The sequence below is a fragment of the Capsicum annuum genome, chromosome 2 (assembly GCF_002878395.1).
Source record: "Capsicum annuum cultivar UCD-10X-F1 chromosome 2, UCD10Xv1.1, whole genome shotgun sequence".
Taxonomy (NCBI): Eukaryota; Viridiplantae; Streptophyta; class Magnoliopsida; order Solanales; family Solanaceae; genus Capsicum; species Capsicum annuum.
The window spans coordinates 27,756,582-27,780,535 of NC_061112.1; the positions used below are offsets into that span (position 1 = coordinate 27,756,582).

Genomic DNA, 23,954 nt, shown 5'->3' on the forward strand with positions numbered 1-23,954 from the left:
AAGATCGTAACTATTCTTATATATACTTGAAGTCATTAAAATATTTTTTTGAATAAGATAAGAAAAAATTAATTTTTTCAAAAAGTCTTATCACATGAAATTATGAATGAAATTAAAACTCAATAAATATTAAAATAAATTTATTTCTATTTATAATTAAGAAATTCCATATCCATGAATTCATACAAATATTTCTTCCTCCATTTAAAAAAGAATAATTTACTTTGACTTGACATAAAATTTAAGAAAATAAAGAAAATTTTTGAATGAAAAGATAATGTTGTTGAAATGGATTAAAAGGAGCATGTTATTTTTTTTTTCAACGGAGGGCAGTAATATTTACATTTACCCGAGCTTAGCATCGGCCTAGTGGAAGTAGTACTATAAATTTATAGACTAGGGTTTAAGATGGACGGCCGGAAGTGAAGATTAGAGAGATGGGGAAGAAAGCGAAGAGCTCAAGGAAAGGGAAGAAGGCATGGAGAGCCAACATTAGTACCGAGGATATTGAAGATTTCTTAGACAACTATACCAAGGATGCTCTTTCCGGCGGTTCTCTTGCTCAAGTTCCCAGTGATTCTCTCTTTTACGTCGACAAATCCACAGGTATTCTATTTTTCAGTATTTCTTTTCCGAACATCTTTTTTTCAAGTACATAACAGGTGGAGTTCACACATATGTTCTAGCAGCTGATATAGTCTTTAGATGGATTGGCATGTTCCAATAGATGTACTGCACTAGTTTTTGCTGAATTGGATAACTGGATTGCTCCGCATGTCAAAAATGGTTGTTTCTTTAGCAGTAATTCTTAGGTACGCTGGGAAATAACTGAGTGCACTTATAATTTCCTCCAGAATTTTGTTTTGGTGGAATCATTTGAGAATATTGTGTACTAAGACAAGTAGACTAAACAATTCGGAATTCTGTAGAGTTATAACTTTGGAAGAAAGTCAATCTTGAGAGCAGATTGAAAGTTAATGTCAGTATTAGAAGCCTGATGAAATTTGGGAGATAGTAACTGACATTTTAGGATTTGAAGAGGGAAGTTTAGAAATACCTTAAGTACTATATCACTGTAATATTTAGCAGTTGATGTTCATCATGGGCACATCTTCCTCATTCCTTTACTGCAGTCTTTAATGATTAAGTGACAAGTTTATGTCTATAATCCAGATCTTTCTGTCAAACGGAAAATTGAAAAACACCGGGAGAAAGTACTTCGATGTGATAGCATGCTACAAAGCAATGCCTTTGTTGAACCTGTACCTTCGTCAACTGGGAAAAAGTCCAAGAAGAAAAGTAAAGTTCAGAAAGCCAAAGATACTGCTCAACAGGGTGAAAAGGTTGTCCACTGTTTCACTTTAAATGTTCAATTCACCAATTGCAACATGTTATGGCTGCTGCTTCCTTGCCATAATGCCCTTCCCTCAATAGGGGGAAAATCTATACATTTGAGTGCACATGCCTAATGAATCCTCATTGTTTATTTCTTCTTAATTTTAGGATATGGCTGGTGGAGACTTTGGCATGGTTGACATTTGGGATGCTAAAGGTGTCCTTGTGATTATAGCCATCTTGTTCCCCTGTCACTTCTGTAGTAAAATGACTTTACTAATACAGTTTTTATTGCGTTGTTGCAGGTGAACTGGTCCTCAAAACCAATAAGGTACACTGTTTTCTCTATCCCGTATATGGAATTTTATAAAGTCTTTTCTCCTCCCCCTTTATATTTTTTGGGCCACTTGTCAGCAACTTCCTTTTCAATCTTGGTGTCCTTATACATGAAATGCATATTTAAATCACCTAAATTTTGTTGTTAAAGCTGTGATGCATTACCTGCTATATGTTCTATCAATGCAGCTGGCCTTTTTTTATGAGAACTACTATTAAAGGGACGAACCGGTTCATACCTACTCTGTAGGTGTTGGGGAGGGGGGGACCACTCCGGGCCTGACCTACGCGCCCTCACCACAGCTTCGCTAGAGGGGCGTTTCGAACCCCCGACCCTGGCACACCACGGTAAGCAAGCTTACCGCTGAGCCAAGGCCATCCCTCAGAACTACTATTATTGCTTTAAAATGATTACTTCAAAGTCCACTTAAAAACAACTAGTCTTACGTCAATCAAATCTCTTATTTTTCAATAAAGCATCACATGTAAAAAACATCTTTGCTATGAACCTTTTCCTTGCACATCTGCTGCATGCGTAAGCTCTCAGAGGATAGATGTGTAAAAAAAGGAAAAAGAGGCGTGGGACTGGATATAAAAGATCCTTTATTGTGGAAGGTAATGGACCTAAATAAAGCAAAATGGATGTAGAGACACATTATAGCTGACCCTAACTATGTTTGTGATTATGCATAGTTGGTTGATTGATTCAGTTAGTTTCCCATTCACTAGACACATTTTGACCACTTCATTCGACAAATTAGATTATGCAGATACAATGATCTGTAACAGATACAAGATTTCATCAGAAAAGATCACACGCACATCCAAAAAGAAAATCTAACGTGGATTGTTTTCCATTTTGCTTATTCCTAACTTTGTCAGTTTGAAATCCTTCCTTTTAGCGTCATTGATGCTCTAGGCTGTCTAAAGGTCTTGATCAAAATATGTGATGCATGTTTAGATTGGGATTGCATTTTAGGCTTTGGTTTTCTGTACTTCCCTGTTGTTGCGGGCTGAATTCTTTTCATAATTTTCCCTTTTCAGCGGCTTGGGTGGGTTGGCTGGAGACACAAGCTCGTTTGGTTGCATTACTCTAAGATGTTACAAAATCAGGATTAAACAACTGAAATGACCAAATAAACCGCCATGTATTAAACTCTCTTCTCAAGTTAAACAAAACATGGATTTGATATTAATCCTACAATATAATTCATGCATTACAATCCTTGTATTACTGTAATCCCCAAGATACAATTCCTACATTATAGTCCTTGCATAACTTGTCTTTAAACAAAATGACCTCTTGGTGGAAGATATTGTTTGTACCTCCCGCTCTTTTTCTTCCTCGATTCATTTCTTCTCTATCTTGACTCTGTATGTTTATTTGTGGTCCTGAAGCTCGAGTATTTGAATTGTGAACTTATGACTTTTCTAGAACAACTTCGAATCAGTTTTCTTTCGAAAAGGGAAAAGACAAATCTACTTTAGTATATCTTTATCAATTTCATATGCATTGCCTGTGGCAGAAGCCCAAGACTTCTGTTATTCCTGCTGTGGAAGTTGAGCCTCCAGGTTGCTCATTCAATCCGCCATCTGAAAGTCATCAGGTAAAATTTCTCTCTGTATATCATATATTGCTAATTCCGAGCTCTCCTAGTCCATGCAATTAATAATTTACTCTGTATCTTCTCAATTCAGGATGCATTAGCTTGTGCTGTTGCAGATGAAATGCAGAAAATTTATAGAAATGAATTGGGGCCAGAGCCTATTCCATTGATTGTTCCCGGAGAAGCAGTTAATGAAGAAGATGTAAGTTTAAGCCGTTACTGTCTTGTTAGTGTCTTTGACCATGGCCCTTGCAGATGCATTATGGGCAATGTTTTCTATACTCCGTATGAATATGCATTAAAGACTCATTTGCCTCTCAGATGTATTTCCTCGAAGCGGACAGTGGGAGTGACACAGAGAATGAAAATCGAGTGGAAGATGGATACACAAATCTTGAGAAAAGGTAAGCTTCTTTATTGTTCGTCTGTCATGATACTTTTAGCTATTGTAACATGATCTACTCATTGCTAGCTTTAATATTCAGGAGTATTTATAATTATACTATTACTTATCCAGCCATCAAACTTTGAACTATGTAATTTACTCACCTGCTTCTATTCATATTCATGGACTCCCCTAAAATAGTGAATATGGGCTTCTTGACAATCTTTAGGCTTTAGGCTTTTCAGAGAAATAAAATGTGTGACAGTTCGATGTGTTTAATCTACATGAGAAATCATGCTGATGCTGACAATATTTTTTTTTTCCAACCTCTGGACACTGGTTGCACCCAAGTAGCTTTAAGTCCTATTTATTTTTTTACTGCAACTTTACAAGGCTAACATGAGTTATCTTGTCCTTGTTCTAATAGTGGCTCACAATTGTCGCTTTCTACTTTCAATTCCCTGTAGTATTCATGATCCCTAGAAACACAATTTCATTTTATTTATGTGGCTTTAAATGTTTGATAGTTTTCACAAAGCTCTAAGTCGATGGATGTTTATGAGGTCAAAGGCAATATATCCACCACTATCACAGATGGTCTTAGACAGCATTCTCCCCTTCATCCTTATTATTTGAACCCACTTTTGCTCTATTCTGTTTGGTTTAATTTTTTATGCTAGTGGAGAAGCTTTTATTTCCACTCCCTCCATTTCAAACTTTTCTGGAAATTGTCCACTCTGAAAAAGATTCCATCTTTCCAAAGAGGCAGTGATGATATTGCTAATTTTTGGCTGAAAATTGGGACGTTGAGAAGACCCGACTTGTATCTTGGCAGTGCAAACCCGGATTATGTAACCGGTTCAATTCCACTGCTAAAGTTCATGGCTTCCATTGTTTTTCTGTTCTTTTATTAATTGAAAATTGTTAATTGTATTAATAAATTGTTAAGAGTTTAAAGAAAAAAATAGAGATTAAGAAGATGGCTGGGGGCTGGTGGGGCGGGGGCGATGGAGGGCTGGGGTGGGGATGGGGTGCAGTGAATATGATAATGCGGGGGAGGGGCTGTGAAGACGATGAATGGAGGGGATTGTTCTTTTCTTCGTTTTTTTTAAATTAAAAAATTATAATAATTAATAATTTTATTAATAAAATAATTAAAATATAAGTTTTTAATTAAAAAATGTAAAATATTATTTTTTGTTCAACTCACGCTCTCAAGGAGAGTGTAACACACTCTCCTTGTCAAGTCAGCATTTTGTGCTTGATAGGTATCAATTTAAGCAGTTGAGGTGCCTGATAGGTACAAGTCTTAATGTAGGGGTCTAAGTGAATTTTCGGGACAAGTTTGAGGGGCTATCGATGGGTTTAGCTTATATTTTAACATGCGGTGGTTGGCTCAGTGGTGCTAACCAGGCGTGCGACGTCTCTGTTACCGTGAGGTGTGGGTTTGAGTCTTGCAGGCGATAGATTTTTTTTTTCCATGCTTTTTTTCCCATTTTCTGCTATGTGCTCTCAACACTCACTTTTTAATTTTAAAAGTACTATAAAGTAGATTGCGTTAGTGAAAAAGCATCACGATTTACTTGGAAAAAGAAAAGCTTTTATGCTTTAAAGATAACATATTGTTCTTAAACTTTTATTCAGAAAACAAAATAAATAAAGACTGCATATTAACAAAATAAAAACTAATAACTTAAAAAGAGAAGAGCCAGATGTGCCTTCTAGTACTCTAGACCCCCGCGCCCGAAAAAAAAAAAAGGAGAGAGAGAAATAAAACAAAAAAATTGGCTATTCGTTTCTTCAAATCACAAACCTCATAGTCCCCAAAAAATAGTTAGGGTTCTAATCACAATTGTAGTTGCCCATCACCCCATGATTTTTAAGCAAGGGTCAATATGATCACAAATTTTTTCAAGCCTCAAACTCCTTCATATACCGCTCCTAGGTCTCCTTTGCCAAGTTCTCCATCACCCATCAATATCTTTGAGCATCAAACGATGATAGGTTTGCATCTTCAATCTGATCCTACGGAAGGAATATTGAACTTCTATACCTGTTTGTTCGTTTGGCAGTTATTATGTATTAGTTTGAGATCGTTGTCTTGTCTTAATATTCAGAATAACCTTAAATCCTGGTTCCGCCTCTATTTGTTATGATTTTCCCATAGCATTCTCCTAATTTTTCTGTTACAATTTGCATAGACTGCACTAAGATGCCAACAAAGTTCATCATTGACTCCTGTGGATCTCCCACTGATTCCCAACCTCCACCAATTCCCATTCCAAACTCTTTTATCCAACAAGATTAGAATTCCCCTGCTTCTACCCTGATCCTCCTTTTGTGTATCTCCCAACCATCTATTGCTCCATATACTTTGCAGTAGACCAACGAGTGATTCATCCAACTTGGTTTCTACCAGAACATATACATTAACCCCTCGTTGGCCATTGATGTAACAACTTTGTGGCCACATCCCTTTTGCTCCCCCAATTAAGTCCCCTAACATTCTGGGAGAAAATTCTTACTCTCATTGATATGTTAGTGCTAACATCCTCCCACTAGACGTAGGTTCTCCATCATTGAAATTCATATAAAAAAAGAGGTCCCTTACCTTCTTTGGTACCGAGTTGTTTGAGATGGGTCTTTCCTTTTCGCCTTCTCCTCCTCCTCCTTTGTCAATAGAATAAGAGTTTCTTTTTGCACCCTTTGAAGTCTACTCCAAATTGTTGGCCAAGCTTAATCATGTTTGCTTGGATCCAAGCAGTAGCTGAAGTAGTTAAATCCTCCTCCTGCTCACCGTTATCTACTTGTAATGGAACAGGATCCACCTCTACCTCCTCTTCGTTGTGAATAGAAGTGTTTTGAACTGTTGTTACCATCTCCCTTCGATTCTGAAAGGATTGATCTCCCCTTCTGTCTTCTCTAGAATCATTCTCCCCTTTCCACATGAGTAGCCTCAATACCTTCCATCAGCCAGTTGCATGCCTTTTGCCACTTCTCTTTTACTTCTCATCGTCACCCTTGAGTCGCCTTCAAATTGATCGAGTTGCAGGGGTTCTGGAATACTTCTATCTTCACTAAAAGTAGGGTGGCTACCTTGCTTGGAAAGTTAGGAGGGCCAGCACTATCACTCCAGTGGCAGATAGGTTGCTGTGGAAACATAGCAAGGATGGGGCCTTCACAGTAAGTAGTGTGCATATAAAAGAGGTTTAGAAGTATCTAGGGGGGGTATCAATATCACTGGAATTACTTCTGGAAAAGTGTTATCCCCACCAAGGTAAAGTGTTTTTTCTTGGTTAGTGATTAAGAAGGCATGCTTAACTCAGGAAGTGTTACAGAAGAAAGGAAGACAGCTAGTTCCCAGATGTTTCATGTGTAATCTGACAGGGAAAGCAAACAAACATCTCTTCCTACATTGCAGTTTCACTATAAAACTAAAACTATGGAGCCTCTTCCTTAACATAACAGGCTACACCTGGAGATTGAGCCTCCAGATCTATTGAGCTGCTTGATTAGGAGGGGAGGTAAGAAATGCTGGAGATTAGTGCCATCATGCATCTGGTGGTCCGTGTGGTTATAGAGAAATGGTAGATGTTTCAAAGATAGATCTAATTCTATTCACAAAGTTAAATGGAACTGCGTCGTATCTTTACTTTTTCTGTGTAAACAACTATGTATAGTGGATACAGAGCAAATAGTGGAATTGCTTATCTTTTTTGGTGGTGGCCAGCATACCCTTAATGCGGAAGAATACAAATCTTACCAGTTATCAAAAAAAAAAAAAAAGGAAAGAAAATTGAGTCCACTAAAGGTTCAGAGGAAATAAAAGTTTAGGGTTGAGGCACTTTGGGCTCAAAATTAAAAGCCAAAGTCCCGGGAGGTTTATTAAGAAAAGGCCCAATTCGTTAGAGAGTTATTCTAGCAATACTTTTAAGACCCTTGAGTTTTCCACGTGTTTCTTAGGTGGACCCATATCACCTTTTGCATTGAAAGTATGAACCCTTGGATAAACACTTTCCTCCTCTCTTCTCTGTAACTCTCTTTGACTCGGTACAACATTCCCAGGAGATGAACAAGGCATGTCGCCATCATTGCCTGCCCTAGTGCTGATACATTGATTCTCGAGCACTGATGGGGTTGTGTGTGTGTGTCTTGCTGGTGCCTCACACCAAATCAGAAGGAAGAAAATTAGGGTTCTGTCTGAGATTTCCACCTCAGACAGAATATTTTCAGCTGGTCCTTTTACTCTGATTCATGCCCACCTCAAATGATTTTTCAGACAGGTTTTCTCCTCCGTCCATCCATCTGCACATTTATCGTCGGATCTCCTTCATAACTCTCAGATTCAAGAGTTGGAGAGGTAAACCAAGGACCCTAATCTAGAACCATTTGATACTGAACTGGGAGGGGAAAGGACCTGCTTTGGGAGTCCACCACTCAAGCTTCAAGCGACTTCCTTTCCTCCATTCTCCTTGCATGATGTGTTCCGCATCTTTCTTGTCTTGGAATTTGAATAGGCATTCAGTTCCGTTCATATCAAAGACCTGAATGTTGAAAATGCCCTTCAAATTTTGGTGAACCCAGTTTCCGACGTCACTTCTCATTGGAATCCTGTTACTTTCCAGGAAGCTACCTACCTGGCATCTCTTAAGAAGATCATTCATTTGTGAGGCAGAGGAGTTAGTGTCCTGGTCAGCGTTACTGTCTTGAGTCCACCGACTTTTGTTGATCGCTTCTAGATATTTACCTTTAAATCTGTTATGCTGGGGATTATCTTCCCCATCCTTTAATGCCACAACATTTATGAGTTTTGTACAATTTTCTCCCTTAATAATGAAGCTTTCAATGAATCTACTACCTCCACCACCCTTCATTATATTTGTTCCCAGGAATTATTATGACTGCTCTGGCCTGTCCTTTTGATAGTGATGATAGAGATGATTCTCCCGTATTCATTGAACTTGAGGGAACAGTAAATATTAGTTGAGAGGTCACTGCCACACTATGACTTAAAAGTATTTCCCCTGATTTCTGATTTCTGATTCTGGTGGCCGGAGCATTTTTAGATGAACTTTTTCTTCTATGGTCCAACACCTCTGACAGTGCCTCCTATTTTCTTCCAACATTTGTAGCTAATGCAAAAGCTTGCATTATTTTGATAACTGAGCACTGAGCAGTACTGCAATTAGGATATGATTTTTTTGGCTTTCGTGGGGTGGAACTTTAGTTGGTGGAGAAGTTCTTATTTCCAACTAAAGTGACATATAGTAAACTGTCAATGCTTAATTGTAGCTAATTCTGAAGTTCACACCAGTTTTGTCTGGAGGTGACATATAGTAAACTGTCAATGATTAAATGGGACTGGAGTTGTGGAACTAGAAAATCATAGATTCAGTTTTTGTGGGTATTTACGAATTTGAGCATCCAATCTGATAGCCTAAAAGCTGAAAAATGGACACGAACAAAAACCAGCAACTTCACTAAAGAGAAAATCACACACATAGAAGAAAAGAGATGAAGAAGAGATGCATAAAGTAAAGATAGTAGAGAAACCCTCACTTCCACCAATGAATAGCACTAGAAGGTGTATCAAACCTTCAAACACATATCACCAATGTAAGATCAAACCTCACTCTTAGGTGAAACAAATGACTCACTTCCTCAAGTTCACCTTTCTTGCCAAATTACCCAATACAAGTGAACTAATTCAATTGCATTCAAGGTTCAAAGTTTCGGATTTAGGGCTACAACTAGAAGACTAAAACTACAAACTATGAGTAATATTCAATGTTATTCAAAAGCTATTGAAAAGAGTGAAGAAATTGTCCGTTTATACTATTACATGCCAATTAACAAAACTACCCTTAATGAGCTAAAGAGAAGGGGCTCCCCTTGAGTGTTGGAATATAAAGTGGAAAGTTCGTTCCTAGCCCCTTGTAGAATATAGACTCTTTAAGTCCCTTCTTCACAAATCAATGCATTCCCTCCCTTGGCCGAATTTACACCACCTTCACAAACTTTCAAGTGCATGAATAAAGCTTGAAGTTGTTGAAGTTCCCTGGCTTGACTCCTTGTAAAAGGTCTTGATGGCATGACACGTGCATCATCCTCTCCATCTTGAGGAGAGTTTGTCCTCAAACTTGCGGGTTCATCCACCTCAATCAAGGCTACGGGGAAAGGTCACAAACATTGAATGTATTGTGGACTTGGTAATTCGAAGGTAGGTCAACTTGGTAAGCATTATCATTGATCCTTTTGATCACTTGGAATGGTCCATCACCTTGGGGCATGAGTTTAGCCTTCGTTTGATTTGGAAATCGATCCTTTCTTAGGTGTACCCACACCCAATCTCCGGGTTCAAGAACCAACTTTCTTCTTTCTTTGTTTGCCCTTTGAGCAACCTCTTGGTTCTTCTTTTCAAGTGTGATCCGCACCTTCTCATGGAGTTTTTTCATTGCCTCGGCTCTTTTAGATCCATCAAATCTAATCACAAGTTCACTAGGCAAAGGAGTTAAATCCAAAGGGGTAAGGGGGTTCATGCCATAGACACTCAAAGGGAGTCATTCCCGTACTTTGAGTGTACTACCCTATTGTATGCAAATTCCACCAAAGGTAGGTGGTCCTCCCATGAAGTCAATTTACCCTTAACCATAGTCCGTAGCATAGAACCCAAGTTCCTATTTACTACTTTCGTTTGGCTATCGATTTGTGGGTGTCAAGAGGTTGAGAAAAGCAACTTTGTACCAAGTCTACCCCACATGGACTTCCCAAAGAGACTTAGGAACTTTGAGTCCCTACCACTCACTATAGTCTTTGGGATCCCGTGAAGCTTTACATGTTCAACAAATAAAGAAGCTACACTAGGGGCATCCTCGGTTTTGGCGCAAGGAAAAGTGAGCCATTTTGGAGAATCTATCAACAACAACAACAACAACAAACCCAGTGTATTCCCACCTAGTGGGGTCTGGGGGAGGGTAAGATGTACGCAGTCCATACCTCTACCTCTGATGAAGTAGAAAGGCTGTTTCCGATAGACCCCCGGCTCAAGGCACGAGATACCACACAAACACATAGTGCAGCACAGAAGCAGATTACATAACATAAATACGGCACCCATAAGTAATATAAAGCAGAGGAAAGCAGGGGAAAGCACACAGATTCGTAATACAACATGGAACACGGAACACGGAATCATGACAAGAATAAAACCCCCACCAAGTAATTCCCTACACTAGCGACCCGAACTGGCCCTAATCCTCTGCCGTAATTCGCGTCCTCCAGACCTTCCTATCTAGGGTCATGTCCTCGGTGAGCTGTAACTGTTCCATGTCCCGCCTAACCACCTCACCCCAGTACTTCTTCGGCCTACCCCTACCCCGCCTAAAACCATCCAACGCTAGCCTCTCACACCTACGGACCGGGGCATCCATGCCCCTCCTCTTCACGTGTCCGAACCATCTCAATCGTGCTTCCCGCATCTTGCACTCCACTGAAGTCACACCAACCTTCTCCCGGATAGTCTCATTCCGAACTCTATCCCCTCTAGTCAGTCCACACATTCAGCGCAACATCCGCATTTCTGCCACCTTCATTTTTTGGATGTGGGAGTTCTTAACTGGCCAACACTCCGCTCCATACAACAAGGCCGGACGGACTACCACCCTGTAGAATTTGCCTTTAAGCTTGGGCGACACCTTCTTATCACACAGCACCCCCGACGCGAGTTTCCACTTCATCCATCCCGCCCCAATACGGTGCGAGACATCCTCGTCAATCTCACCGTTCCTCTGGATCACGGACCCAAGATACTTGAACTTGTCCCTCTTACATACCTCCTGAGCTTCCAGCTTCACTACTACCTCATTCTCCCGCCTCACGTCATTAAACTTGCATTCCACATACTCTGTCTTGCTTCTGCTCACCCTGAACCCTTTAGACTCAAGAGTTCGCCTCCACACCTCTAATTTGTCATTCACACCCCCTCGAGTCTCATCTATCAGAACTACATCGTCTGCAAAAAGCATACACCACGGCACCTCCCCTTGAATACGCCGCGTCAACACATCCATCACCAACGCAAACAAAAAGGGACTAAGAGTAGATCCCTGATGCAATCCTGTCAGGACAGTGAAATGCTCCGAGTCTCCTCCCGCCGTCCTCACCTGGTTTTTCGCTCCATCATACATATCCTTAATTACTCTGATATATGCCAGCGGTACCCCACTCGCCTCCAAGCATCTCCAAAGCACCTCCCTGGGGACTTTGTCGTAAGCCTTCTCCAGGTCGATAAACACCATGTGCAGATCCTTCTTCCTCTCCCTATACTGCTCCACCAACCTCCGTACCAGGTGGATTGCCTCCGTCGTCGAGCGGCCGGGCATAAATCCGAACTGGTTCTCCGAAATAGACACTATCCGTCTCAGCCTCACCTCGACCACTCTCTCCCAGATCTTCATCGAGTGACTCAATAACTTAATCCCCCTATAGTTATCGCAACTCTGAATGTCCCCTTTATTCTTATAGAGAGGGGTCATGGTACTCCACCTCCACGCCTCGGGCATCTTTGCCGTCCTGAAAATTTCATTAAACAATCCAGTCAACCACCTTACACCAGCCTCTCCAACGAACTTCCAAAACTCCACCGGTATCTCATTCGGCCCCGTCGCCCTACCCCTTCGCATCCTGCGGACAGCCTGTCTAACCTCTTCTACCTTAAAACATCTACAATAGCTAAAATCCCGACACTCCTCTGAGTGCTCCAGTTCCCCTAACTACAATAGCTCTATCCCCTTCGTCATTCAAGAGCCCATGAAAATACGACTGCCATCTCTTCTTGATGTGGCCGTCCTCCACCAACACTCTACCGTCCTCCCCCTTAATGCACCTCACCTGATCGAGGTCACGACCCTTCTTGATGTTGGAGAATCTATCAACAACAAAAAAAATGCTATCTCGACCCTTCCTAGTCCCTGGCAGCCCTAAAACAAAGTTCATGGAGATATCTAACCAAAGCCTAAGGGGAGTGGGAAGTGGGGTGTTCAACCCATGTGGAAGGAGGCGGGATTTTGCACTCCTACAATTCGTACATTAGCCACAAACTCTAGCAAATGGCCAATAGAATTGTTCCTCCAAGATGCCAAGAGTCTTATCAATACCAAAATGCCCTATGACGCCACCATTATGTGCCTCTCTAACAAATAATTCCCTCCAAGAGCTAGAGGGAACACATAACCGCCTCCCTTTGAACAAATAACCATCAAACCGAGAGTAGGAGGAGTTAGCATTTCCCTTGAGCCATCGGTCCCTTCCCCACTCTTCATATTCCCTATAAATAGGAGCAAAGGTAGGATCCTCGGGATACAACATCCGCAAGCTCTCAAATCCCATCAACTTCGAAGACAAAGTAGCAACAAGCACATGCTTTCTAGACAGCGCATCGACTACCACATTTTCCTTCCCTTTTTTATAATGGATTACATAAGGGAAAGTCTTGATGAATTCAATCCACTTAGCATGACGCCTATTCAACTTGTCTTGGCTCTTAAGGTGTTTCAACGATTCATGATCCGTTCGTATCACAAACTCCTTAGGCCATAAATAATGTTGCCAATTACCCAAGGCTCTAATAAGGGCATACAACTCCAAATCATAAGTCGAATAATTAAGAGTTGCCCCTTTGAGCTTTTCACTAAAATAAGCAACGGGCTTGCCTTCTTGCATCAAAACAACCCCAATGCCAACCTTACTAGCATCACACTCTACTTCGAACATCTTATCAAAATTGGGCAATTACAACAAAGGTGCCGAGATGAGCGTAGCTTTCAAGGCCTCAAAAGCCTTGGCTTGCTCATCACCCCACTTAAAGGGTTGGTCCTTTCTAATAACCTCGATCAAGGGGGTTGCTATGGAGCTAAAACCTTTGACAAACCTCCTATAAAAGCTTGCCAACCCATGAAAACTTCGAATTTCTCCAATAGTTTTAGGGGTTGGCCAACTTTGTATAGAGTCTATCTTGGATTCGTCCACTTCCACACCCCTTGAGCTCACAACAAAACCCAAAAAGACTTATCAACTCCAAAAGAACACTTCTCCATGTTGGCATACAACTTCTCCCTTCGGAGAACATCAAACACATATCTCAAATGATTCACATATTCATCAATAGACTTACTATACACCAACACATCATCAAAGTAAACAACCACAAACTTCCCAATATAAGGCTTCATCACATGATTCATTAGCCTCATAAAGATGCTAGGAGCATTGGTAAGGCCAAAGTGCATGACCAACCACTCATAGACCAAATTTGGTCTTGAGTGCGGTCTTCCACTCATCACCGGGTTGCATATGAATCTTGTGGTACCCACTCCTAAGATCGACTTTAGAAAACACACAAGAATCATGGAGCTTATCTAACATATCATCTAGCCTAGGGATAGGATGACGATACCTTATAGTGTGATTTTGTTGATGGCTCTACAATCAACGCACATGCGCCAAGTTCCGTCTTTCTTTGGTACCAAAAGCACCGGGACAACACAGACTCGATACTTTCTTTGATGTAACCTTTGTTGAGAAGCTCCTCAACTTGTCTCTCAAGCTTCTTAGTGTCCGTGGGATTGCTCCTATAAGCCGGCTTGTTTGGAAGTTGTGAACCCGGCACCAAATCAATTTGGTGCTCAATTCCCCGGATTAGGGGCAAACCTTGCGGCAATTCTTGTGGGAAAACATGATCAAACTCCTGCAAAACAAGTGAAATAGAAGGGGGAAGAGAAGAAGAAAAAGAAGAAGAAGTGTTAGTGTGAAAAACATGAGCTAGGAGGAGCATAAGAGTGTCCATGTCTTGTTCCTTGAACAAATCCTTCCTCCTAGTTAACATAACCATGGGTCCTTTACCATATGACCCCTTAGAATCCGCAAGATCCCCCTTAGAAGTGGTAGAACCCGAAGCCTCTCCTTTTTGCTTCTTTTCGGGTTATTGGAAAAGGCGTATGACAAGGTCCCTAGGGAGGTTCTTTGGAGATGCTTGGAGGCGAGAGGGGTTTCGATGACGTACATCAGAGCGATTAAGGACATGTATGAGGGGGCGAAGACTCGGGTAAGGACAGTGGGAGGAGATTTTGAGCATTTCCCGGTCTTGACAGGGTTGCACCAGGGATCGACTCTAAGTCCGTTTTTATTTGCTTTGGTGATGGATGTGTTGACGCGGAATATTCAAGGTGAGGTGCCTTGGTGTATGCTTTTCGCGGATGATATTGTTTTGATTGAGGAGTCGCGACAAGGGGTTAATGATAAGCTGGAGGTTTGGAGACAAACCTTGGAGTCTAAAGGTTTTCGGTTGAATAGGACCAAGACAGTGTACTTGGAGGGCAAGTTTAGTGAATCGAGGCAAGAAGAGGTGATAGTGAAGTTGGATTCTCAGGCGGTTTGCAAGAGGGATAGTTTTAAGTATCTCGGGTCTACGATTCAGGGGAATGGAGAGATAGATGAGGATGTCTGTCACCGTATTGGGGCAGGTTGGATGAAATAAAGGCTCGCTTCGGAAATTTTATGCGATAAGAAGGTGCCCCCAAAGTTGAAAGGCAAATTCTATAGAATTGCAGTCCTGCCTGCTATGTTGTATAGAGTGGAGTGTTGGCCGGTTAAGAATTCTCATATCCAACTGTGGCGGAAATGAGGATGTTGCGTTGGATGTGTGGATTCTCGAGGGCTGACAGGGTTAGGAATGAAATTATTCGCAAAAAGGTGGTAGTAGTGTTAGTGGAGGATAAAATGCTGGAAGTGAGGTTGAGGTGGTTTGGTCATGTGATGAGGAAGGGCGCCGATGCCCCAGTTCGTAGATGTGAGAGGTTGGCCTTGGAAGGTTTCAAGCGGGGTAGGGGTAGACCGAAGAAATGCTGGAGAGAAGTGATTAAGCGCGACTTGGAGCAGCTACAACTGACTGAGGACATAACCCTGGATAGGAAGTTATGGAGGAATAGCATTAGGATAGAGGGCTAAGGGTGTGCATGAGTCACAGTCAGTATTTAGGTTGAACTTGGTGTCCTGTGTTTGGCAATGTACAATATGTTTGTGGATGTCATACATATGTTATTTTATCCTGTTCTATGCTTTTGTTGCTCTTTCATACTGTTTTTTGTCTTGAGCCGAGTGTCTATCGGAAATAGCCTCTCGACCTCTTTAGAGGTAGTGGTATGGATTGTGTACACTCTACCCTCCCCAGACCCCACTATGTGGGAATATACTGGGTTTGTTGTTGTCTAAGCCTTCCCTTCTCTTTCAACTCTCTTAACCTTTGATGCAATTCATTCACTTGGGATGGTGAAAGTGGGTGTAATGCGAACTTTCCACCATGCACAAGTGAATGTGTTCAACCTCCCATCATGCTTGGTGGACTTGTCATATTGCCATGGCCTTCCAAGTAACAAATGCCATGCTTGCATTGGAATGACATTACAACAAACTTCGTCGTGGTAGTTACCCACTTTGAATTTGATCATGCATTTCCTTATCACCTTTAGTTCTCCACATTCATTAAGCCATTGCAACTTGTAGGGACTAGTATGAGGGGTAGTTGGAAGCTTCAAGAAATCCACCATTGTAGAACTAGCAACGTTTGTACAACTTTCACTATCAATCACTAAAGTGCACACCCCTCCCTTAATCAAGCACTTAGTATGGAACAAATTCTCTATTTGGCTCGGATCCTCAAGTGCTTTGCTCACCATAGTCCTCCTCACTACATAATTAGGAATTTGACACACTCCGTCTTGTGGCCAAGTGTTTTCTTCCTCACAATCATCATTTGTGGCCTCGGGTTCACCATCATAAGGCTCTTCATCTTGAAAGCCAACCTCATCAACCTCAGGTTCAAGCTCAACTTCTTCACCAAGGTAATACAACCTACCTTCCCTTAGGATCACATTTCTACGAGTTGCACACTCACTTGCCCGATGACCCCATCCTTGACACTTGAAACATTGAAGACCTTTCAGATTGGGAGTAGGAAGTTTGTTACCTTCGGTTCTTGTGGGATATCTTTGCACTTGCTTGACCTCGGATTGCTTGACAAAATTAGATGGCTCTTTTCCTTTACCCAAACTCGAGACCCCTTGAAGTGTACCCTTGGAATTGACCCAACCCGAAGTGGGGGCATGGGGCCTTGGCTTGTACCTTTCTTTGTTCTCTTTCTCAATTTCCATGGCCGCTTGAAAGACTTCAACCACGGTTTCAAACTTAATAAGAGTCATTCGAGAAGAGAGGTCTTTGTACAACCCTACCTTGAAGCGAATGATGTAATGCATGACTTCTTCACCTCTATGTTCAAGTTTCAAGATGAGTTGTTGAGTTGTTGGAATTTGTCATAGTATGCCATGACACTCTTGCTTCCTTGCCTCAAGTTGTAGAGATTGGCAAGGAGCTCATGTCTATATTGTTCCGGGACAATACCTCTCTCTTTTCAAGTCTTCCCAAGGGGGTGGTTGGCCACCAATCAAGACATTCTCGAACCTCTTGGTGTAATCCCACCAAGTATTAGCATAACCTTCAAAATGAGCAATGGCGTCGCAACTCTTTTTCTCTTCTGATAAGTCATTGACTTGAAACAATTTCTCACAAGATGATTCCTAAGCAAGATACAACTCGGGGTCACTCTCTCCCTTGAATGTTGGAATGCCTACCTTAATAGAATTTATACCAATATCTCGGTTTCTTTGATGATCAACATGGCCTTGTCTTGCCTCATGCCCTAGGAATCTACCACCATAACATATCTTCCCCTCTCTTCTTCATCAAACCAATCATTACCATGAGGAACTTCATAGCCTTCTTGCTCTCCTCTACCCTAATCCTTAACTTGGATAGGATAGTTTCGGTTTTGAGGTCTAAATAGAGGGTTATGAGGTCTTTGATTATTTGGGCCTTGGACTTGTGGCATTGGATGCTATGGGGGGATTGGTCTTTGGTTCATGTATTTGGTAGTTGGGGTTTTGTGGAGGGTTTGGTCTTTGGTCAAAGCGATTGGTCATGTGGACATTCGGATTTTGGGTTCCAAGCCCTTCTTGTTGACTTGGTTCATTTGGGGAAGTTAGAGGTCTTGGCAAATTTCAGTTAGGAGGTGTTTGGGCTTGGTCTTGTGGAGGTTCAAGAGGGTTAAGCATTTGGTGGAGGGTTTTGGGTGTTATAGTCATGGAAGAGTTATTGTCTTGGACGCTAGAGGATGCATGGTAGGGATTAGGAGTAGAAGGTCATGAGTTCCTCCTACTCTCAACACAATTGAGCCTCCCACTAAGGCCTCTATTTCACTCCTCATAGCATCCATAGCATCCTTCATATCTCGGGCAAGGGCCTCAATCCGAGCCATCAAGGTTTTCCCAAAACATCATTACCCAAGGGTTGAGATGTGGTACCCTTGGATTCCATCTCAAATGTACCTAACAAAAGCCAAAAAATAGCAAGATAATAACCCCTACAAAACGAACAAAGAAATTAGTTCAAAAGCCTCACCATGCTCTCACTTAACCTCACCTCACACTTGGCTTCACAAGTGATGGATAATTGGCAACACTTGGCAAGTTACTTGAGTGGTGAGAAGCTTAGGTCCGGAATCGATCTTTGTTTGAAATGACTCAAATAAAGTGATGTGCGAACTTGAACCAACAAAACACTACGACTTTAAAACGAGATAAGCACACAAGAAATCGAAGACACGAATTAAACGAACTCTAGACTGATTACCAATCTAGTAGGAACTTACTAGCTTTGCTAATTAGTGTTTGAATTAGCTTAAAAGAAACTAGAATCAAAAGGTGAAATTAAGAAATCTAATTTTAGAGATTAATTTGGTTGATCACTAGTGATGACGTGGCTCAACGTGGTTGGTTGTCACTTTTTCAAATTTTCAATTTCCCAAATCTTGTTTCGGCCAAGTAACTTTTGGGGAAGAAGAGTTTTGGATTTGAGGGGTTAAGAAGGCAATTTGGAGTCCTTTCAAGCCTCCAATTGAAATTGAAATGAAATGGTCCCCCTTTGTACTTGCAAGTGTACTTGATTTTGTTCTTTGGTCCCCCTTTCTTTTGGATGACTTAGGAATATACTAGGAAATATTCTTGTACAAACAAGCACTCTCTCTTTCCTCCCTTCTTTTGGATCAAACAAACACTTTGAATATTCTTCTTCACTAAGATATGGAGATGATGGATGAACAAGATGAATATTCAAGTGTTGACCAAGTTTGACCAACAAGCAAATGAACCCTAATGTTAATTTTTCTTTTAGATCTAGGGTCCTTAGGCCAAAACAAACTCAACCAACTAAAAACCAGCCACAAAACACGTCCAAATCACAAGGTCAATTTCAGATCTAGCTCAAAAAGCTTCAAAAACACCATGGCCATGGTGGATCTTAGCTCAAACTCAACCAAACTTCACTCTAAAAGTAGATCTAGACTCCCTAGGTACTAGAGAGCAAGGATCTAGTACAAGAAACTTCAAAGACAAGGTAAAAACGTGTAGATCTAAGATTTTAAGTTCGGAGCTACAACAACACAAGACTAGACACCATTTTTTTGTGATTTTTCTTTGGATTTGACTCTTTTTTGTTGAGATTTTCTTAACAAGGACACTAAAATCAAGGATTAGAGTTGTGGGAACAACCCTAAGCAAGGCTTTGATACCAAATGATAGCCTAAAAGCTGAAAAATGGACACACAAGAACAAAAACCAGCAACTACACTAAAGAGAAAATCACACACGGAGAAGAAAAGAGATGAAGAAGAGATGCATAAAGTAAAGATAGTAGAGAGACCCTCACTTCCACCAATGAATAGCACTAGAAGGTGTATCAAACCTTCAAACACATATCAACAATGTAAGATCAAACCTCACTCTTATGTGAAACAAATGACTCACACTTCCTCAAGTTCACCTTTCTTGCCAAATTACCCAATACAAGTGAAAACCAATTCAATTGCATTCAAGGTTCAAAGTTTCGGAGTTAGGGCTACAACTAGAAGACTAAGACTACAAACTATGAGTAATATTCAATGTCATTCAAAAGCTATTGAAAGGAGTGAAGAAATTGTCTATTTATACTATTACATGCCAATTGACAAAACTACCCTTAATGAGCTAAAGAGAAGGGGCGCCCCTTGAGTGTTGGAATATAAAGTGGAAAGTCCATTCTAGCCCCTTGTAGAATATAGACTCTTTAAGTCCCTTCTTCACAAATCAATGCATTCCCTCCCTTGGCCGAATCTACAACACCTTCACAACCTTTCAAGTGCATGAATAAAGGTTGAAGTTGTTGAAGTTCCTTGGCTTGGCTCCTTGTAAAGGGTCTTGATGGCATGACACTTGCATCACAATCCAAGAATTCCAAGTCAATAACTAACTAGGCGAAGACCTTTATAAAAACTTTGGAAAGCCTTTGAGCTTATGATAATGAGACAGTGTATATCTCTAATATTGTCCAACTCATTTAATTTTGTTAGAGGTTTCACAGGTGACAGAATATCAGACTTTTGGGTGAAAAGTTGGATTTACCAAAAGCTTATGATAAGATGTAAATGAATTTGCATTGAACTCAATAGTTTAAGGCAAAGGGTAGAGTTACTCATTTGGGAAGTCTTTCCTTTTTATTTAATTTTTGAGGAAACCCTGTGATGAGCTCTAATATGCTTGAATTGGATATCCTTTTTTGTTTTTCGGTTAAAGATGCTGAACGAGTACATTGAAGTCATATTTCTAATATGAAGAGGTTTGATCCATCCTTAATTTAGCTGAACTAGATTGTCAGTTAAGTTCCCAGAAAGTGTGATAGATAATATGGAAGTTGTTGCCATCCGACTACTTATCTGCTCCCTTTGGTGGTAATGATCCCAATGACCTAATGATGACCAATGTTCAAGCTTTTCATTTTTGTAAGTCAGGTTTTCTGAAAATTTGCAGTGCACTAGGTTTAGCTTCCTTGATAATCCATGTTATGTTGAGTGCATTATTGGAAATCGTCAGATCTTCATTTAACACTAAATGAAATTATACATCATTAACTTTTAACTTTATTCAGGACTCAAAGGCCCAAAATGCTGACACAAGTTGAGAAGAATCGACGGGCTAGACGCAAAGAACAGTTGAAAGCAGAAGCTGAAGCAATAAAAGCAACACAGCTCTTCAAAGAGATTGATAGGTTTGCTATTACTAATCATATCAGGCAAATCATATTCCAGTGAAATCCTTATAGATTCTGATATGTTCTTGTGCATGCAGCTTACCGGATATAATTCAAGAAATAGAGAGAGAGGAAGGAGAAAAACAGAAAAGACATCTACGTTGTGTTACTGCTAAAAAAGAGAAACTAAAATCTTGTCCACCACGCTTGGGAAAGCGCAAGTATGTGCTGTTTTATTTTGAAGTAAAAAAATTCCAATGGTTGAATTGCTAAGTGGGAAAAAATGGTTTCCTAGAACATCAGATTTCAAAGGGATCTCTATGGTTATAACTCTTAAAAATGTCTCAACTTCCAACTTGGTTGTTGAAAGAATTATTGCACGATTTGCTTGAGTCATTTTCTTCTGCTTTTGCTTTTTTTTCCTGCAATGACTTTCAACATTGACAAAAAGACTAATGGCCGTCATTTCAGATTCGAGCCTGCTCCTGCTCAGGTTTTACTGTCTGAAGAGATTACTGGTTCCCTCCGTAAATTGAAGGTTGCATTCCTGATTTCGGTTTTCCCCAAATTAGTTGTCACTTTTTTTATTTTCAAGGTTTCTCTTATGTGATTTTCTTTTTGTTTTGAACAGGGATGTTGCACCCTTGCAAGAGATCGGTTTAAAAGCTTGGAGAAAAGGGGACTAGTTGTTCCATCAAAAAAGAGTAGCAGGTTAATAGATATCGTTTTTGTTTGAATTTTAAGCCATAATTTGTGGTTGCGGTTTGCTTATTATTTGAAATTAAAAATATTTTCATCCCACATCGTATGTCTTCTTGAAGTGAGTAAACCATGTGACACTCAAAGAATTGCGGATTAATCTCTTTTTCTCTTTTAAGTTTTTGACAGTGTGCTTTGTGCATGTTCCTTGTGGCATAGTAGTTGATCATAAAATTCGATAATCTATCTGCCTTGGGGCTAACGGAAGGTGATATTGGGAGGAAAATCACTAAGAATTGTTACAAATTGTGGGGGAGCAAAAACTAGTATTTTGTTAGTGAGAGTTGTGCATGTTCCTGGTTTCGTATCCTTGGTGATGTTGGCCGGTTGCATATTCTGTCATTTCAATGTAAATTTAAAACTGCTTCTTTTTTGGTTTGTATAAAAAAGATAATAATGATGACTATGCATCATCTTCCCCTGATTTAGGTCTTAAGTAACGGAACTCCTCTGCATATATTGACCAACTTGTCGGATGCGATTATGTATACTGTTTCAAAAGGTACATGCAGCAGCATTACATTTCTTGCTAATTGTTTCTGGGATGGGATGTCTGCAGGAAATAGCATTCATTAGAGTTAATTGCGAAACATGGATAAAATGTTTTCATCACTGCGCTCCGACATCACCCCTGAGCACTCGGATGAGTGATGCTTAAGGTCTTGGTTTATGTCAAGCCGATCAAGATCTCTTCCTGTAATGCAAATTTGGAGTGGCAGAGTAGATGTGAATCTGTTTATTTTACTGACGCATGGTTCATTACACCAAATAATTTGCGAGCGAAAAATAGTATTTTGAAGGTGATTGCTGTTTTAATTGATTGGCAATGAGCAAACACTAATACTGATATATCTGGAGGTAGAAGATTGGTGTTTCATGATTGCTCTTACTATTTTCCTCTTGACGAACCAAAATTGATTCTCAGTCAGCATTTTCAACTTTTAACGGGGAATTCTAACAATTGAGATGAAATGAAACGCGTTCACCGCTTAAGATCAGTCTTTTGTGATAACTGCGCGTGTTTCTTTGAGTGAAGAAAAGGGGCCTGTTGTAACGGAGAAAGGGCAATAAATAGCTCGTAAATCTTCAAACTTGTGCTGCCCAACAAAATAATAGGGACAAGGAAAAAATACCGTCCGGGTGCAACAGTGAACATGGCCAAAGAAGCTTAGAAACAATTTTTTAGGCTTTTTAAAATAACTCTAGGAAACTTAACGACGTTTCGTGCATCATTGAAGTAATATTTAAGGAATCAATTTTTTTTCGATCAATTATACTCTTTTATCGTCTAATCTTAGTATTAGCACTTGTTTCTTTAATTATATTATGAAGATTTTTCTTGAAAGGATGATTGAAAATGAAGCTAAAATTTTTTTTGACATATGTTAAATGGTTAAGCATCAAAGTATATTTTCTAACAATATATCAAAAATAAAAATTGAATTATTTAAGAATTGATATGAAATTATATTAAATAGCAGTGAGACAAGGATAATAGAATATGTATGACTAGTAGTATGTAAATAAAACGTTTTTCTTGTATTCCTTGAACTCTTCTTAAAGGGCCTATAGGATAATGTCTATTCAAAATTAAAGGTTCGTTATGACTTGGTGCTTGATTTTTATATGAAGAATACACATGGCATCCATAATGACACCTAAATATGTAGGTGTCTTTACAAATACTCCCCTTGGATGTTCATGAGAAAAAAAAATTTATTGAATACGCTTTGAATGTTATCTCATTAAAAACCTTATTAGAAAAGATCCAGTGGGATAAAAATCTTGGTTAAGGAAAAAAGAGTGCAGTGTGTATCCTTACTTCCCCTGATGAAGATCCTAATTCAACTTATTTAGTCTTTGCAGTTCAATTTTATGTACCATTTTTTCAAAGGTTGAAGTTGGTAAAGATTTGGTGAACAAATCTGTTGGATTGTCATTGGAGCGGATTTGCTGCACATCAATATCATCATTCTTCTGAAGATCGTGCGTGAAAAATAATTTCGGCGAAATGTGCTTTGTTCTATCTCTCTTTATAAAACCTCCTTTTAACTGAGCTATGCATGCTGCATTGTCTTCAAATATGACTGTGGGTACCTTGATATCGAGCTTCAAGCCACATCTCTCTCTGATGAAGTGTACCACTGATCTCAGCCATATGCATTCTCTACTTGCTTCGTGGATTGCTATTATCTCAGCATGATTAGAAGAAGTAGCAACGATGGACTGCTTTGTCAAATGCCATGATATTGCAGTACCGTCGTATGTAAACACATAGCCTGTTTGAGATCGTGCTTTATGCGGGTCAGATAAATAACCTGCATCTGCATGACCAACAAGATCTGGATTAGCTTTGTTAACAA

At 40.1% G+C, this 23,954-nt stretch overlaps 1 protein-coding gene across 2 annotated transcripts; it reads left to right on the plus strand.

The window, feature by feature from the left end:
• The first annotated feature begins 329 nt into the window (after positions 1-329).
• On the plus strand, positions 330-22,468 carry LOC107858465 (ribosome biogenesis protein NOP53). 2 transcript variants are annotated; one of them, XM_047405404.1, is made up of 12 exons: positions 330-606; positions 1,174-1,343; positions 1,504-1,552; positions 1,641-1,666; positions 3,198-3,278; positions 3,370-3,480; positions 3,600-3,682; positions 20,731-20,850; positions 20,931-21,053; positions 21,304-21,370; positions 21,464-21,543; positions 22,151-22,468. In XM_047405404.1, the coding sequence occupies exons 1-12, from the start codon at positions 438-440 to the stop codon at positions 22,155-22,157; spliced, it is 1,086 nt and encodes a 361-aa protein (XP_047261360.1). In that variant the 5' UTR covers positions 330-437; the 3' UTR covers positions 22,158-22,468. The 2 variants fall into 2 exon arrangements, with proteins under 2 accessions (XP_047261360.1, XP_016558616.2); XM_016703130.2 differs by lacking the exon at positions 22,151-22,468 and having other exon boundaries at positions 21,464-21,733.
• The last annotated feature ends 1,486 nt before the right edge of the window (positions 22,469-23,954 follow it).